A 17,422-nucleotide genomic window follows, 5' to 3' on the forward strand; every position below is an offset into this window, starting at 1 on the left:
CATCATTTGTGTTGATATAAATGATATTAATTGGAATCCACAGGTGGAGACGATGAAGAAATCGTATCATTCTGCCTGCAAAGAGGAGAAGCTGGCAGCCAGCAGGGAGACCAACAGCAAACTAGAGAGCAACAACAACCCTGAAGCCCAGAAGAAGCTCCAGGAGAAGGTGGAGAAGTGTCAGCAGGAGGTGCAGAAGGTAAGACTTTCAGTAAATTGGGACGCGGTAGTTCATTTTCCTTTCAAATACAAATTCCTATTTGAATTGTCATCTCGTTGTCCAGACTAAAGAACGCTATGAGAAATCCCTTGAAGAGCTGGACAAGGTGACTCCTCAGTACATGGAGAACATGGAGCAGGTGTTTGAGCAGTGGCAGCAGTTTGAAGACAAACGCATCAGCTTCTTCAGAGAGTTGCTGCTGGAGGTTAAACAGCACCTGGACCTCTCAACCAATCACAGGTCAGACGCATGACATTGTCCCAAATAACCGAGTCTGTCAAAGATTTAATTAACCGCTCAGAAAATAATGTACTTCCTGTTCTGTGCCATTACCCCAGATTCCAGACAATCTACAACACGATGGAAGACACAATCTCAGCCACTGACGCTGAAGAGGACTTGAAATGGTTCCGGTCCAGTCACGGCCCTGGCATGCCAATGAACTGGCCCCAGTTTGAGGTACGTTCATGAGAGGGGAAGAATGAATGTGGCTCTAAATCATTTTCATGTCATAAATACGTAAACAGATACACATCAGGTAAGTTGTTGTTGCTGCTGCCCTCAAAAGATGAATACACATAGTAATCGTCTTTATTTATTATTTATTAGGGTACTTAAGAGTGAAGTCCTTATTTATCTGGAGATGCCTACCATATCCTCTTAAGGAACATTGGTGCTCTGCAAGCTCCAACTGTGAGAAGCATCAGTCAGAAGGACAAGACACATGAAAAAGTTTTGAGGGAAGAAAACTTCAAGTGGAGCGCTTCCATGTGCATTTATCCCAAGCGGGAGTTATAGCCTAGTGTCAGTTTTGTTGCTGAAGTGTGCTGTTTGGCAGCAGAAGTGGAAGTAAATCTCTCCTTAGCAATCGGGGGGGCGGCAGTGAGAGCGATGTTATGTCATCTTCTCAACAGGAGGTGAAAAATGGAAAAAAAGGAAGGAAAGGCCAAAAACAAGCTGCATGTGCTTTCTGTGCTATAATTTATGAAGCTGCTGAGTGTTCTTGCAGGTATAACTGTTCCAGTGAGGCCCCGTTTACAACTTCCATCATTATTACTGCTTGGTTTTTGGAAGACTTTTTGATAAAGAGGATTAAATATTCTGTCTGTCAAAATACACTCATACATAAGCCTCAGTGGTGTAGATGTGCACAAGAAACTAATGTCAAAAACAACATGCATGATCCAAGGTTAGTTGCTACTGCAAGCTACTGGCTGTTGTCATTTAGCTGTTTTGAGAAGCTGAAGTATTTTCTGAAGTAATTTGCTGATTTAGGTTCATACTCCTAGAGCCAGACCAATATGGATTTTTGGGAGCTAATGCAGATTTCACATCGGCATATTTCTGCAAAAATAAATGCAGATAATGTGTGTGAAAGATTCCTATCACCGATAAATCAGTTGGGTTTTAGTTGCTACATCCACAAACTAACATTTTTGCAGCTTATAGTTTGTACTTCTACAGTTTGGGGATTAGACATTGTCGTTTGCATTAACCCTGTTCTACACCTGCTTCACTTTCCCCATGTCTGACAGAATTTGGACTGGTCCCATCCTCGCTCCTTTAAGAGAAGGTCCATTGTAGTGAGTTCTGCATGGGAGGGCTGTTCTGTCACAGCAGCCATGGGAGGGGGGAGATCGTTTTTTTTTTTTATAGCACTAACACACTCACCACTTACTGCTTCCATTTGTGTGTGTTTGAGGTGGTTGTGTTTGTATTTTGTAATTCAAGTTCCAAAGAATTATATACGATAGAAAAGTAAAATCTTAGTGCACAGACACCACTGTCTCTGCCATAGTTCCGAATGAACAAACAATGTTTGACATAACCTGCATCAACTCTCCAGTCTCTTCTCCTGTTAATGAAGGGATGTTTACGTAGCTTTTCCTGGATGTCAAAATTCCTAGAATCTATACCACTTTTTTTCACAGCTCGTTGTTATTGTTCCTTTTAAACATTTGAGCTCTGACCCCTCAGTGACCCTCCTCAATCATTAGTGCTCTCCATGTGCAGTCGAACAACAGCTCAGTAGCGTCACTGAGTCTCAGGTCATCGGCCAGACCAGAACAACTTTGATCTTTAAAATTTGAGAGGCCTGAGAAATCAGAGCGGTCAGACGAGCCCTTTGGAAAGCTTGAGGTCACACATACTATTGTAATATATATTATAGAATTTATGAGAGGCTTCACAACTGCTGTCTGAATTATGAAAATAGAGTGATGAAACCAGACATGATGCTTCTGAGCAATTTACAACTGAATTCATACACAAAAGACACTTTTTTTTTTTGCTCACTCTCCCTGGTTGGACTCTGGTGGAGGGGAGATCCCTGGGTGCTGTGTTTCTTTCAGAAGGTGATGGATTCTGTACATGTTTTTATCTCTCATTTCATCAGGTTTGCACAGTATTGTATAAACACACATGTGCATGTACAGTTTCAAAGTCCAGATTTGGTGCCACAGTCTGAGAAATGTTTCACAGATTGTTGGATTTTGGGATAAAGTGTGTGTGTGTGTGTGTTTATATTGCAGTGCCTGAGATGTTCTCCCACCGCTCTAGCAAAGTCAAAGTTAGTTGGCACAGTCACAGGTGGAACGTCTCACAATAATATGTGTGTATCTGTGTGTGTCTATCAGGACTGGTCCATTGACCTGAACCGAACGCTCAGCAGGCGAGAAAAGAAGAAGCCATCGGAAGGCGTCACGCTGACTGGCATCAGTCAAACTGGATCAGACCAGCCTGTTCAGCCTGTCAAGACCAGCAGCAGGTAGATATCTAAACACTTAACAAACACACATGAAACTGAGCACACACGCACACGCACACGCACCCACACGCACCCTCTCTGACTTTCCAATCAATACCTCTCCACATCTTAGTTAATCCACCGTTCTTAAGGAATCCTTGTAAAGCATTGCATAAGGGAAGGGAAGCTCCGGGACTGACGTCAAATTGGACGTTTCCATAGCAACAGAAAACATGTAGTTACAGTTTGCTGGGAAAGAAGTCATCCCCGAGAGACGGGGAGTCTGCTGGTCCATAGCTGAAAGCGAGCCAAAAGTAATGTGGAAATGTTACTCATACACACCGGGACCGTCAGAGTATATTTATATTGGTACTGGAAAATTCAGAGAAGGCAGGGTTAGTGTAGTTGAAGTCAGAAACACTTGCACTTCTCTTCGGACGTTTCTGGTTCACATAAAGAATGAAGCAAAATTTTAATATTTGATTTAGATTTTTAGACAAATGGCAAGATATGGCACGTCATTTGTTTTTTAGTCCATCAAAGCAAAGAGAGGCCATGTATAATTGACTTTATTTGAGATTTACGCCAACAAAATCCTTTTTATCCTTCAATATTGATTTTGAATGCAGGACTTGTGATCATTGATTTAATCTTATTATGATTTAATTACATATAAAGTGATTAAATGTCTCTACAAGCTTTAGAACCTCTTGATGTTCATCTGGCAGCTCTTCATATTATGATGTAATGTTTCTGAAATGAGATAAGATAAAGAAGTTATTTTGCTCCTCCATAGAAATGTGTGTGTTTGGTGTTGTGGCAACAGTGGTGCATGGAAACGGCAACAAACAGTAGATGAACGTAAAACAAAAATGTCATGCAGCAATCATCACACTAAAAACATCACACAGAAATTGCACAGAGATGTATTTGGAAATATTTGAGCTCCTGTGTTTGTGTGTTATATTTTTCCGGGATTAAGTGCGGTTTGCTGTGACCTCCCTGGCCTGTGTCTTAATGCCTCACATTCCTCGGTGGCTCCATAATGAGGTTTCCTTTATGAATTAATGTACAAACACCTGCTCTCGGCTTATCCACACATCAGCACAAGTGGTGTGTGTGCAGTAATCATGAGCGAGGAGTATGTGGAGGAGTCAACACAGGGAATGTAAGGCATGGAAAGCATTTGACCTCTGAACTTGAAAAGGCTGAATGCTCTGCTGCTCCCTCAACCAGCATTTACACAGCACATCGCTTCCTCCATCTTTTGGCATGATCAGCGTGTGCATGTGCATAGTGGTGGAAAGAGAAAATGTGAAACAATTTGGATTTAGATTTATTGAAGGTTTTCAACATACAAGGGATTTAGTTTTGGGGTGTTTGGAGTATAACAAACACATTTTCTCATCCCACTCTGTTTTGTTAATTACGGTTATTTGTCACTCCTTGTCACTCTCCATTTTCTTTACATTTGCCTTACCCTGAGGTCACATGAAAGACGTGAGGTGGTCCCTCACTTCCTCTGCAACAACAACTGTGGGCGTGTTTAAGATTTGAGAGAAGAATATATGTGAAGATTCTCCATATGTTCATGATGGCTAGGTGTATAAAACTCCTCGGTGGCCAGCAGAGCTCCAGTCACAGATCTAAGAGCGCCCATATGGGGGTTAATAAGTCCTGATGCCGAGGACATTCATTTCTGTGATAAGAAATATTTTAAAATAAATACTCAATAATGGACATAGATAAGACAAAATACTTCAGTTTTAGTTCCAAGATCAAGTGTTTGTTGACTAAATCCATTTAAAGTTACTTTGTGCCGGAGTCTTACTCGAGCTGTTTGCTGTTACAACTCCTCCGAGTTGAGCCTGAGGAGTCATGCATGGCATGACTGTACAAACAAAGGCGTTCACATTTCTCTGTTTCACACTCTCGAGGGCCAACTGATGTGTTCTTCTGTTAACTGTCTCATATTTCTGTAAACAGAGAATAGAAACCCTGTGTTTCCTGTGATGATGTCGACTGAACCAAAGTTTCGTCCCTTGTCGTGTAAAGTCTCAATGGAAGGAAACAAAGTTCACTCGTGTGACTTTTTCAGAGAGATTTTGCAAATGCACAACTCAGAGCTGACAGTGTTTGATGTCACTCAGGAAGTGTCTTATTAATGTTTTGCTAAGGTTATCTTAATTATGAGGTGCAGGGACTCTAGGCTTTAGCATAACAGAGCAAATTGTCACCACGGTGTCTCTTCTCCGTGTGTTTAGTTTAAAGCAGTTGTTTTATTCTTTGATGGTAATACCTTGTTGTGTATCATAACATGGAAGTACAATGATAACTGGCTCATCTGTCTCCATAATTAACTTCTCATTAATTCTCACTTCCCCAAACCTGTGGTGACAATTGCTTTGTTATGCTAAAGCCCAGAGCCTCTGCACCTCATAATTAACTTAATCTTAGCAAATGCATATGCCAATGTTTGCAGCAGCATTAGAGCAGATAAGCAGACGGATACGACTGGACCACCAGTTGGGGGAGTGGTTTTATTTAAGGTCTTAAATCAGAATATCAAACTGAGCAGCTGCAGTAGAAGATGCGTCTTTGGCACCATCTTTGTCCGCTTTCTCCTATACATGTGAGTTCATGTCAACAACCCATCTCTCACTGTGTTCCATGTCGTCAGCCTGACTGTGCCCACTAAAACAGCACCAGTGGGTTCGAACCCCTTCGAGGAAGAGGAGGAGGAGGAGGAAGAAGAGGAAATTGCTGTGGAGCAGCAGACCACAATCAACCACATCAGTGTGGATAAAGAGGAAATAAAAATGTTGGTGAACAAGGGGGCAAACACTCAGCCAACCCACAAACTTCTCACCTCCTCTTTTCTCTGTTTCTGCTCAGTGGTTTGCCGTCCACTCCTCGGCTCCTTTACTTTGTTCCCTTCTTTCTTGTGTCCCCTTTTTCTCCTCCAGGTGGCAGGTTGTTGTGTTGCTTTGCATGGTCACTGGAATGACACTGCACACAAAGTCAGTGTGTGTCTGTCCTTCACCTTTAACAGTGCCATATTTTGAGGAACATAGCGTGTGTGTGTGTGTGTGTTTCTGCCTTACAGTCAGATCTGAATATGCACTCATATACACTTTATACTGGGTGTTAATGTTTTCTCATTGTTGCTAGATAATTAAAACACAGTATAACATAAAAAAAAGACACAAACAAATATATAAAAGCTTCAACCTGTTAAAATATCATTCAGCCTCTTTATATTAAATTGTAAAGGGTGAACAGTACATGTTGCAGCTGTGACCAGGTCTGACTGTAAATCATTTGTGTGTATGCTGGTGTGTATTTACTGTTCTACAACTACTGTGTCTGTCAAAGCCAAAATCTCTTTTTGGTGTTCAAGTGGCTCCCCCTACTGGCCATTCAGGTCAAACTCCAATCATGCATTCTCCACTATGATTTGCGTTGTTGCTTGTTACTGTACTTTTCATGTGTCTTCTGATGTGTTGTCATGTTGGTTTTGTTGCATCGCCTTTACCGTAGCATTGTGTGCACTTTCACTTTTAGCTTTTGATTTTGAAGTGGTAACTTTTGAATCATGTTGCCTGACAAACACAAAGCTTGCCTTGTAGCACTGATGTCATACAAAAGCATGTTTCCCACTCGAGTTTGTTTTCAGGATGAATCACAAAGATCTCCGTGGATTCCGAGAAACTCATTTCTGTGTTTTAACATGACTTTACTTGTTTATTTTTCTTGCTTTTCTAACATTGAACTTTTGCTCCTGCTTACGCCTGGCATGCTGGGTTGTCCTGTCCATCTATGAGGCCCTGACATTTAAAGGAGTTTCTAAGTGTCTGTCTTGTCTTTTGTCCAGTGTGAGCAGTATGGAGAAGACTCCAGACTGGTCAGATGAGGACACAGGAAGTAACCCATTCTCCGCCAATGGTGAAGGGAACCCATTCGAGGAAGAACCCGCTTCTGCGGTTGTATCTGTGCCTGTCAGAGCCCTCTACGACTATGAAGGGCAGGAGCAGGACGAGCTGAGCTTCCAAGCAGGTATGGAGCCGAGATGGAGTGAAAGATTCTGAAAGAAACCAGAGACTACAAAAACCTTTTTAAATACAAGTATTGATCTGTGTCTTTCTGCATTTCCAGGGGATGAATTAACCAAAATTGGCGATGAAGACGATCAGGGTTGGTGCAAAGGCCAGCTCAAGGATGGAAAAACGGGCCTATATCCTGCTAACTATGTGGAGGCCATCCAGTAGTGGATTGTCACAGATGAAACAAATGTGAAGAAAGTGGTTTGTTAAGAAATGACAGTGCGGCTGGAAAAGGAAAAGGCTCTGCCTCATTTTCAACCCTTCTCTCCCTGTTGATGGAGACTGGACCGAAGCGGGAGAAGTACGGAGAGGAGAGGATGCAGATTATAACAGGACCACTTGACTTTTTTTTTTGCTTTGACCCGTTGTAGTAAAGTGCTAAGGTGGAGATTAACCTCCAGTTTCCAGATGATTCCAGGCGAGGAAGAAAAAAAAAGCAGTCAGCGTAAAAATATGTTACTTAAAATCCCATTTATGCTGTTACAAAAATAATAGATATTCAAGTATATATATATATATGTTAGATAAAACTCAAAGAACTTTGTGTGAATTTATATATTGTTTTAATGAAACACTGGGATGACTCCGACAAATCGTCTTGTGATGTTAACCATGCAGCCTTAATATGCAAGCCACTGTGGATTCATTAAGGGAGACGACCCTTTTTATAACTCTGATTAACCATGTCTGTGAATAAGATTCACAAATAAATATTTCAAGAAACTTTTGGACAAAATAGGCCCTTATATCGAGAGTATTGAGTCAGATTTCACTTCATTCTGTCGTTCCTTTCAGGGTTTTCCGTTAAAATGTCGGGGTTGTTTTTTTATAAGGAATGACAACAACATTACCCTCACACAGTCCTCATTTAGCTCACAGTGGGCAGGTTTTCCTCAAGTCACTGCGATTGAATGTATATTCACTGATTGTATTTCTTCACCTGTTCATCGTTCACTATTGCTGATGCTGGGTTTTCGCAATCACTCACACCTTGAACAACTATCCACCCAAATATCTCCTCTCTGTCGCAGACTGTAATACCATACGTTTTTATTTCCACTCGACACTGAAAGATTTTCTCACTTGAATCTGCCATGTTTAAGTTCTCTCACTTGTCAAATACACAGTTATGGGAGAGTGTTTTAATGTTCTTTGTTTGACAATATATTACAAGTTATAACAACAAAGCCACAGCCGAGGGTGGTTTCCATATGTGCATGTAAATAGCCTGGATTAAACAAACCTAAAGTCAGCATCAGATGATATGTAGTTGGAAATTGATGATTGTTAATTTATGATGCCACAAGTGCTTTTGTTCTACTCTTGTTAGAATGCTGTGACTGAGAATCAGTTTGTACGTTAATTGAATCTGCCATTTTGTTTTGTTTGTAAATATGACTCTGTTTTTCACCCCTTCGTAGAGGGTTATATTCACGGAGTAAATCGACAAATACTTTGTGAATAATGGTTGATTTTCTCCGAGGAGCTATGACATGAATGGACGTACCTGATTTCATAACCTTAATACATGTTTGGTTTAAGTAATTCTGTCTGCTTGAGTTTTTTTGTAGAGCTGAGCTGCAGGCGTTTCTCTTGTGCAAGCTCTAAATTCATTAACTGCCTAATGTTTTGATGAAATCACTGAAATATGCTATTTGATGCCCTCAACTGCAGCACAAGAGGAAGATGATTATTTTTTTGTCTTTAATAATAGAGAGAAAGGAGACGTTTTCCACATTATCAGGGCATGTTGTCGTCAACACGCAGCAACAGCTGTACTTGCACAGTAAGGTTTGTCAATGTTGTCTCACAACATAATAAATGACTTAAAATACTTAAATGTGTCCTGAGTGCTGGGGTTTATTGCGGGAGTCTTTTTATGTGTGTTGTGATTCTCCCAATCATGAAAAAGCAGATCTATGAGTCAGTAGCTGAGGTATAAGCATATATTTAATTGTGCTTTACATTACATCGATGTACAAATAAAAAAACAGCTCTTCAGTAAAGTATGGAGTAAAATAACAATCAACACTATTCTCATGCTTAGAACACTTAAATTGTTTTGTATGTTTTTTATCTTTGGTTCTAAACAAACATGGAGTCATATTAAATGCTGATAAATGCGTTAAAACTAAAAAAAAGTAAATAACAATACTTCTAAAATACTTATTTCAGAATTGTTTAGTCAGCTGCGCTGCAGACGTCGAGGAGAACTACGTTACCCAGAAGCCCCGGCGACAACAACACAACCACGGGGCGTTCTCGTCCAATCAGCGGCGGGACGTGATGTTTCAGCACCGACGTGTCGCACTGACTTTTTAACCGTGTCGCTCTCCACATGTAAACGTCACTCGTGTGTTCAGCGGGTGAAGAAGCGACAGACGACAACAACAACAACAACAACAACAACAACAATGTCCGAACCCGCTAAACAGGACATCTCCGCCATTTTCAAGCGGCTCCGCTCCGTCCCCCCCAACAAGGTGAGTTCTCTCTCAACGAGGAAGTTCGAGGCGCTGACACGTCGCACTGAGACGAGCACCGGGGTGGAACCTCCACGACCCCGCTTCTCACCCGGCTAACGTCGTGTTGTGAGAGAAGTTGGTTTGGGTTGAACTCAAACCTCCGGTAACGTTTCCTCGAGAGTCACCGAGAGAAACTGCGAGAGAACTGTCGCCCGGGACGTAGCGTTAGCTTGGTGGCTACCTGCCGAGCTAACTAGCTTCAGTTTGACAGTTGACATCGTTATGTTTGCGAACAGCTCCCTCGTCACTTCCTCTGTGAAGATGTTTTTATCACCGTTGACGCCATCGTGTAGGATCATGACAAAGAGCGCGAGTTCACTTCGCAGTCCCAGTTAACGAACAGCTGTTTGATCCAGATGCTAATTCCACCCCCGACACAGTGCATTGGTTTATCAGTGAAATCAAAGGTGAGGCTTCAAAATGTCAACCCCTCTGTTTTTAAAAAGAAGACAGATCACCGGAACAAAGGAGAATTCATCATCACCACTGTGCCCATGGAAGAGAGGCTGAAGTGTTTGAGTCCACAAAACACTTCTGGAGTTTCAGGAGTAGTTCACAGAGTTGCAGCCAAACAGTTGAAGTAAATGGTGATTGATTCTTCAAACATGTAAAAACAACAATCAGGAAATGCCTCCACGCTGCTCCTGTGGTGTCGTCCAAGTATCCAGAAGCCCCGACGTTCAAAATCAACTCATAACTGCGACATTTACACTTTGTTTAGCCTAAATTTCGAGTCGTACATTAATTACTGGGCTTCCGGACACTGGGACGACACCACAGGAGCAGCGTGGAGGCATTTTCTGTTGTTTCTACATGTTTGAAGAATTGGTCACCATTGACTTCAGGTGTGTTTGATTCGGCTGCGACCCTGTTTCCACATGAAGCTCCAGAAATGTGTTGTGGTGAGTGAATTCTCATTTGTTTGGGTGAACTGCACCTTTAAAAACCGAGGGGTCGACATTTACATATTTCACTCCTGAATTCACTGAGTTTTAAACCAATAGACTGTCAGGAGGGAAATTAGCAGCTGGTTAAACAGCTGTTTGTTAACTGGGCTGTGAAGTGAACTCACTTTCATTGTAATGATTCTACACGATGTAGAATAGTGGTGAGTAGTATAATGAGTGAATTCTCAATTTTGGGTGAACTATCCCTTTAAGTGTTGAGCTGAAGCTTCTTGTATCTTTCTTCATCTCTTCAAACAGGTTTGCTTCGACTGTGCAGCTAAAAACCCCAGCTGGGCCAGCATCACCTACGGTGTGTTCCTGTGCATAGACTGCTCAGGGACCCACAGGTCTCTGGGGGTGCACCTGAGCTTTATCAGGTAAGTCAGGACTTTTTCATGAAGCTTTTTTTCGGAACAAAATTCAACAACACAGATTTCAACAGGAGTAAATTCTCAAAAGAAAATGTTTGTCTGACATTTGAATGTGTCTAAATTGGATAAAACAATCGTGCGGATCTCTTAACACGAGCAGAACGTGGGTTAGTTAGAGTTGTAGCTTGTCCCTGTGCTATCGCATGTTCTTGAACCCCTACCCTTACTGTATTTCACAGATCTACGGAGCTGGACTTCAATTGGTCTTGGTACCAGCTGAGATGTATGCAAGTGGGAGGAAATGCCAGTGCGGTGGGTACTCAAGGGCAAATATCAGCAGGCTGTAATTCCGGCATTATGTGACACTCACATGATTCGATGTTGTGACTCCTGTTTGCTCACTCCCCTGTTTGCTTTGACCTTCCTATGGCAGATTTCTTATTTCAGTCAACATGGGTGCACAACCAGCGCTGCCAACGCCAAGTACAACAGCCGAGCTGCTCAGCTGTACAGAGAGAAGATAAAGAATTTAGCCACACAAGCCACCAGACGCCACGGCACTGAGGTAAAATAAGGATAAATGAATGAGTGAGAGAAGACTTGAGCTGAGTCCACACCTGGTAAAACATTTCATTTGCTTATCACACACTCACAGTTTTTTCTTCCTCTCCACAGCTGTGGCTTGATAGTCAGGCTCCTCTCTCTCCGACGTCACCAGAGGACAAGCAGGTGGATTTCTTCAGTCTGCATTCACTGGTAAAGGGGTGCACTTGGACTTGCCTAGGTGTGATTGTATCCACATGTATTTGTTCGTTGGACAGATTTGGTCATTTCATCAAGTGCGTCTGTTCAATTCCCAGGATGTTCCGGAAAACTTGAATACGGCCAAAATGAATCTGAGCTCCTCCACATCGGAGAACAGTGTAACCCTGGAAAAAGATGAAGAGAAAAATGGTATTCACTGTTTCTTCTCAACTGTGTAACACGTTGAAACATCACAAAAGCACAACAGTTGTATTTATCCCAACACATCTTATTTTCAGGTAATACAGAGGAGGGTCCAAGCGTGGAATCTCTGAGTGTTTCTCCAAAAGCAAATCCAGGTTTGTCATCAAGTTTTGGCTTCAGGATCTTGTTTTTGTATTTGTATTATGACTAAACTGCATGAGATGTAACTAAGCCGTCCTTCAATCTTTCCAGAGCCGTCCTCTCTTTTTAAGAAGAAGCCCTCCGCTGCCAAGAAAACGGTATGTACACCGCAGTATTTTGTAAGTAGACTCATTGTATTACTGCTTATTTGACAATGTGTATTTAAAATCTATTTTTTAACGTGTTTGCTTGAAGTTGGCCTCTAAGAAGGGCGGTCTGGGCGCTCACAAGGTCAGCAACCTGAGTTTCTCAGAGCTGGAGAAGAAAGCTCAAGCTGCCGATAAGATGAGAGAGAAAGAAGACAGCGCTGTGAGCTCGAAGAAGAATATTCAACCTGAGCAATCGATGTACGTAAACGTTTTTATTTTGATGTGTCATTTTTTTTGTGATTATCTATTTATCTAATGAAGCAAATCTTTCTGCAGCTTCCATGAGAATGTCAGAGGTGAGCTTCTAATTTTAAATCACCTGTTTCTGTTTCTCCTCATTTTTAAACTTGTCCTCCTCCTCTCAGCACTCCATCGCTGCGACTGGCCTATAAAGATTTTGAGCAGCAGAGGAAAATGGAGGACCAGAAGCTGAAGGGATTAGAGGGGAAGAAGAAGGAGCAAGCTGAGAGACTGGGCATGGGCTTAGGCATGAGGAGGTTCGTTAATGATGATGATGAAGATGATGAAGAGAAAAACACTCACGATCCTGTACCTGGTTAAAGAATTCTTTTGTCATTTTCTCACATGGCCACTGTGTCTCCGCTCGTCTCTGTAGTGGAGTTTCACATTCTGTGACCTCGGACATGCACATCATCGAGCAGGAGAACACACTGGGCTCAAGGACCACCAGAGGTCGGCGGCTCATTGAGCAAGAGGATGATGAAGGGTCCTTCACCTCCATGTCAGATGAACGACGACCATCTCCAGCTTTTAGTGATTTAATTTGAATGTTTTTACCAGAAATTGACGTGAACTTGCTCTTTCTTCAGGTCTGTGTCCCGGTTTGAGGATCAAACAGAACCTTCTGATAATTTCACTTCAAAGTGGGATGATTGTGTCGAGGAAGGAGGCTGGATGAAGGTGACCAAGAAACCAGAGCCAGACTTCTACTTGTCCTCCACCATAACTTCACTTGACGACAGGTAGGAGACAGTGAACCATGACTTGTGCTCATTGTTGTTTTCACCCTGTTTGTGTGTCTGTGAGTGTGTGTGTGATGAGTAACCTTTTTTGTGATCTCAGTGATTGTTTTAGAATATCACAATAATGGTTGATGCTCTAATTGATTGGATTATACATTTTTAATTTCTTCAATTTAGCCGACACGCAGCCAGGAGGAAACCAGAACCATTGCCAGTGTCGGACATGGGAGAAGCTCGTAAAAAGTTTGGAGATGTCAAAGCAATCTCCTCTGACATGTACTTTGGAAAACAAAACGACTCTGAGGTACACTTTATATGTTATAAATGGAATATATTGAATATTATATACGTACAGCTACATGTCTAATCATGGATTGAACTAGTGAGAATATTTATTTAGAAGAGTAGTAAACCTTTGAAAAGAGCTGTAGACCTTTTACGGTTCTTAATATTAAAGTGTCCAAAATGTTGGACCCAGTCTGAGACTGATCTCTGGAAATCAAACCTTTTCTTTTGCTGTGACTATGACGTACCCCTTGATCAGAACCGGCATATTTCACATCCACTCCGGTATTAGACATAAAGACCAACACTTAGGTTCCTTGGTTCCACGGAACCAACTGAACCTGTGACGTTGTTATTATCAATATGTGTTTCAGAAAAATCACTGCTGGAAACATTTCAAACTTTGTCTGTGTTTCTGTTTCTTCAGTATGAGGCCAAAACCCGACTGGAAAGATTAGCTGGGAGTGCGTCTATAAGTTCAGCAGACCTCTTTGATGAGCCAAAGAAACAGACTGGTAACGCACATCATCGCTTCAACATCTCTGCACATGATTCACTCACTATTCAAACGTGTTATCCAAGAATAAAAGCATGTGTGTATGATGACCTCATGACTAAAGACAGCATGGATTAATATGAGTCTGTGTTTTCCTGTGCACACAGCGAGTTCATACAGTCTGACCAACGTGCTGCCCAACGCTCCGGACATGTCGCAGCTCAGACTGGGAGTGCGCTCAGTCGCAGGAAAACTCTCGGTCATGGCCAGCGGCGTAGTCAACTCAATCCAGGTCAGTCAGAAATACGGCACTTGAATCCAACCATGCAATGAATAGATTTCATTTCTAATATATATTATTTCCTTTTTCCTAGGATCACTACAGTTCCTGAGTCAGGATGTGTCTCCTCTTGCATGCAGCAGGTGTAGTCGGCGTCGACACAACAGGAGTATGATGATTTACCCGGTGAGAGACGGATAAAGATCAGCTCTTCGAGCAAATCTCTACTTTGATGCATCAAAATCTGGCCCTAAAATGACCCCGTATACATTTACATCTGTTTTTCCTTCTCAGATAATGTGATAGAGCTGGTGTTAGAATCAGATGACTGAAGCACAATATTTGCTCATCTGCAGACATCTTGAAGTGAGATTTCTGAGTCAAGTGAAACCATGAGGAATATTTCGTTTGCATCATATTACTTGTTTTGATTTGTGGTTTTGGGGGTTTACATACTTAAAAATACTTTATGTAGCAGTTGGGAGATTTCTGGTGTTATGAAAGAAGGGTTTACTTTTGGATTTCTATAGTTGATGAGGTCAAAACCTAAACAGCAGAGACAATTCAGTTGGAAAGACTTAATTGATTAATGCACTTTCACTCATCACACGCACTATGCAGTGTGCTCTTGTACTTTAATTTGTGAAATCTTGCACATTCCCAGTTTGAAAGTGTCCTTTTCCGTCCCCGAAGTGTACTTACGTTTGCTCTTCCACAGGCACAACCAAAAGCTGATAATGAGGCCTTGTGGGGACCAGATATATGTTTCTTAATTGAGGACGATATCAGTTATGGAAATTGGTATTGATCTAATTAGCAGATAAGATTCATTTTCCTGCAAGTAGCCACGTTTTTCTCTTCTTTTTTTTTGTGTAGGTCGTGCATCCGTAGTATAAAAAGGACAAGATGGCATTGAGGATAAGCAGCTAAAAACGTTTAAAGGAAAAGCTGATGTTTTGGGAAGTGCACATATTTGTTTTTGCCTAGAGTTTGATGCCACTTTTGTAGATATGCATTTTCTTGTTAGTAGGCAAAGTTAGCTAATCGTCTTTCTCTCACCGAGAAAACAACAAAGACTTTATCCCAAAATGTCAAATATTTCCATTAAAGGAGAGATATTCTGCTTATGTTTTCTCACCACGTGTCAGCGGTAAAGGGAGCTCATCTCCCCCGAGAAAACACTGACGCTCCTGAAACGACTCGTCAGTAGTTTGTCTGAAATGAGCGTCCGGCTCGGGGCTGCAGTTTTCTGTCAGAACACGACTGAAAATTTGCAAATCGACCTGAATACAACAAGCGTTCTGTTTTTTGTGGCCAAACCCAACTCAAGCCTGATGCTTTCCCCCAGTTACAAGCTCATGCCGTTGGCTGGAAGCGGTTCACCAATCACAACAGAGTTGGCCAATCAGAGCAAACTGAGCTTCATCAGGAGGAGGGGCGTTAAAGAGACAGGAGATAAAACCAAGTGTTTCAGACAGAGGCTGAAAAAAGAGCTGCAGCAGTGGAAAGTTTGAGGGAAGTGATTTGTCTTCTGAACATTAGAGCATTTATACATTTACAAGAGCAGAATATTTCTCCTTTTAAAATACTACTTATTAAAGTTATTTCTTTATTAATCTTAATTCATATTTTGCAATCTCGAATATGGTCACCATGGTGACACGTATATGTATATATAGAGATTTATTTTCGATGTGGAGGGTCTTGATGATGTTTGGTTTGAAAATTGTGTTTTGGTCGTCTGCGGTGGATTCCTGTTTTCCCCTCTGGGCAGATTATTTAGTGGCACACAGATTCTTGAAGGGTAAAATGTCCTGATGCTGTTTGACATGTTTGTAGCTTTCAGCCCCTAATATAAAGATACACATGTCCACTTAAAAACATGAATGTAAACCGTACCTTTAAAGCCTTCAAAGTTAAATTATGTTGTTGCTGCAACAAGCCAAGGTCCAAGTGATATATTTTGATACATGAAAAATAACCGAGGCAGTGATGAAGCACTTATAGTTTGAGAAGTGATTCTTAAAGTTTGATTATGGATTTGATATTTAAAAGCAATAGAGAAGCAGATTGAAGTCTGTTTAAAGTGTGGTATTTAAAAAAATACAGCTTTTACCTGAAGTCTACTCACGAGTTAAAGCTCTAGTGTTTCTGACGCCCACACTGGGAACAGGATGCATTATTACTGATTACTTCACTGTACTGTTCATGCTTCTCAGGAGTAAAATAATAATGAAACACTATGAAGCACTAAAAGAGTTTCACGTCCTTCAATGACCAAATATTTGTTTACTCCATCACTGTATGCCTTAGACCAAAGATCTCTGAAGCATAACGGCTTAAATTTGCAAGAGCATGAAGTCCTCTCGACCTTTTTTTTTTTGCACATAATTTGGTAAAATATTGCACGAGGCAGCTTTTGCTTGAATGTACCGAACCTTTGCCTCTATAAGTTGATGCTGCGTCCGTGCTGAACTTGAGTTTTGCTTTTGTTTGTAAGTTTGTGTCTTCTGCTGTGGAATATTGTTAAATGTTACATAAAAGAGTAGCAGCTTGTGCATGTTTGCCCCCTCGTAGTTATTTTATCACCCGGACACATCCTGAGTACTCGATGGTGTTCGGCGGTTGCAGCCCGTTCATTTAAACATTAATGGGGGAAAAAGAATCGCTCTATATTAACTGTAACGTAGGACTACTATGTTGTATATGGCTTTGAATGAGCATTTATAGAATATAGGATATTGATAATCAGATTTTGACAATTTTTGACATTTAAAATGTAAGTAACGTTTTTGGAAACATGCCAAATAAACAGCTGGCGTCTGAACTCCTCTGATTTATGATTTAAATGTGTTTGTCTCTGTGTCCTGTGTAACTGATGTGACTTTCTGTGTGGTTTTTAAAATCACACAAGTTCATAGGTTGTAAAATTCAAATGTGTTTGAAGTGAATTATGACATTTAAACATTTCCTGATTAATTAAAGAATGTGTTGCAGCTCCACTTCCGGGATAAAAGCTGGCAGCCGCCTACGTGGCTGGCTGAGGCGTTTGGGGGGCTTCCTGTGCTGTCGGGAAATATGACAATCACGACAGGAATTCAGGAACAATCCTGAAATTTGCAATTTTATCCTGAAACAGTTTGTCTCTTGAAGTCAAATAGTTTTCAC

The 17,422-nt window shown here is 41.4% G+C and overlaps 2 protein-coding genes across 7 annotated transcripts in view; both read left to right on the forward strand.

Annotated features, from left to right (window-relative positions):
- pacsin2 (protein kinase C and casein kinase substrate in neurons 2) overlaps positions 1-8,909 on the forward strand; it is an 18,437-nt gene extending 9,528 nt beyond the window's left edge. The window contains exons 5-12 of one of the 4 annotated variants that reach the window (XM_020092354.2): positions 44-199; positions 285-460; positions 559-679; positions 1,756-1,803; positions 2,857-2,987; positions 5,647-5,787; positions 6,841-7,022; positions 7,122-8,909. In XM_020092354.2, coding sequence (XP_019947913.1) covers positions 44-199; positions 285-460; positions 559-679; positions 1,756-1,803; positions 2,857-2,987; positions 5,647-5,787; positions 6,841-7,022; positions 7,122-7,234 — 1,068 coding nt within the window. In that variant the 3' untranslated portion in view covers positions 7,235-8,909. The remainder of the gene's footprint in view (positions 1-43; positions 200-284; positions 461-558; positions 680-1,755; positions 1,804-2,856; positions 2,988-5,646; positions 5,788-6,840; positions 7,023-7,121) is intronic. The other 3 variants (XM_020092355.2, XM_020092356.2, XM_020092357.2) reach the window with 3 other exon arrangements.
- Positions 8,909-17,081, forward strand: arfgap3 (ADP-ribosylation factor GTPase activating protein 3). Of its 3 annotated transcripts, XM_020092429.2 has the most exons (16): positions 8,909-9,552; positions 10,800-10,918; positions 11,152-11,224; positions 11,346-11,477; positions 11,588-11,668; positions 11,773-11,866; positions 11,956-12,015; positions 12,113-12,159; positions 12,257-12,408; positions 12,576-12,707; positions 12,827-12,952; positions 13,041-13,193; positions 13,371-13,497; positions 13,906-13,993; positions 14,142-14,266; positions 14,349-17,081. In XM_020092429.2, the coding sequence occupies exons 1-16, from the start codon at positions 9,484-9,486 to the stop codon at positions 14,364-14,366; spliced, it is 1,596 nt and encodes a 531-aa protein (XP_019947988.2). In that variant the 5' UTR covers positions 8,909-9,483; the 3' UTR covers positions 14,367-17,081. The 3 variants fall into 3 exon arrangements, with proteins under 3 accessions (XP_019947988.2, XP_019947987.2, XP_069376268.1); XM_020092428.2 differs by lacking the exon at positions 14,349-17,081 and having other exon boundaries at positions 14,142-14,290; XM_069520167.1 differs by lacking the exon at positions 14,349-17,081 and having other exon boundaries at positions 9,426-10,702; positions 14,142-14,290.
- The last annotated feature ends 341 nt before the right edge of the window (positions 17,082-17,422 follow it).

This window comes from Paralichthys olivaceus, chromosome 23 (assembly GCF_024713975.1).
Source record: "Paralichthys olivaceus isolate ysfri-2021 chromosome 23, ASM2471397v2, whole genome shotgun sequence".
NCBI classification, from domain to species: domain Eukaryota; kingdom Metazoa; phylum Chordata; class Actinopteri; order Pleuronectiformes; family Paralichthyidae; genus Paralichthys; species Paralichthys olivaceus.

Excerpts from the sequence above, each read along its gene's own strand:
- arfgap3 (XM_020092428.2), top strand. The coding sequence starts at position 9,484 with ATGTCCGAACCCGCTAAACAGGACATCTCCGCCATTTTCAAGCGGCTC. Across the intron at positions 11,225-11,345 it reads TGGGAGGAAATGCCAGTGCG|ATTTCTTATTTCAGTCAACA; the intron begins GTGGGTACTCAA and ends TTCCTATGGCAG. Across the intron at positions 11,669-11,772 it reads TCTTCAGTCTGCATTCACTG|GATGTTCCGGAAAACTTGAA; the intron begins GTAAAGGGGTGC and ends TTCAATTCCCAG.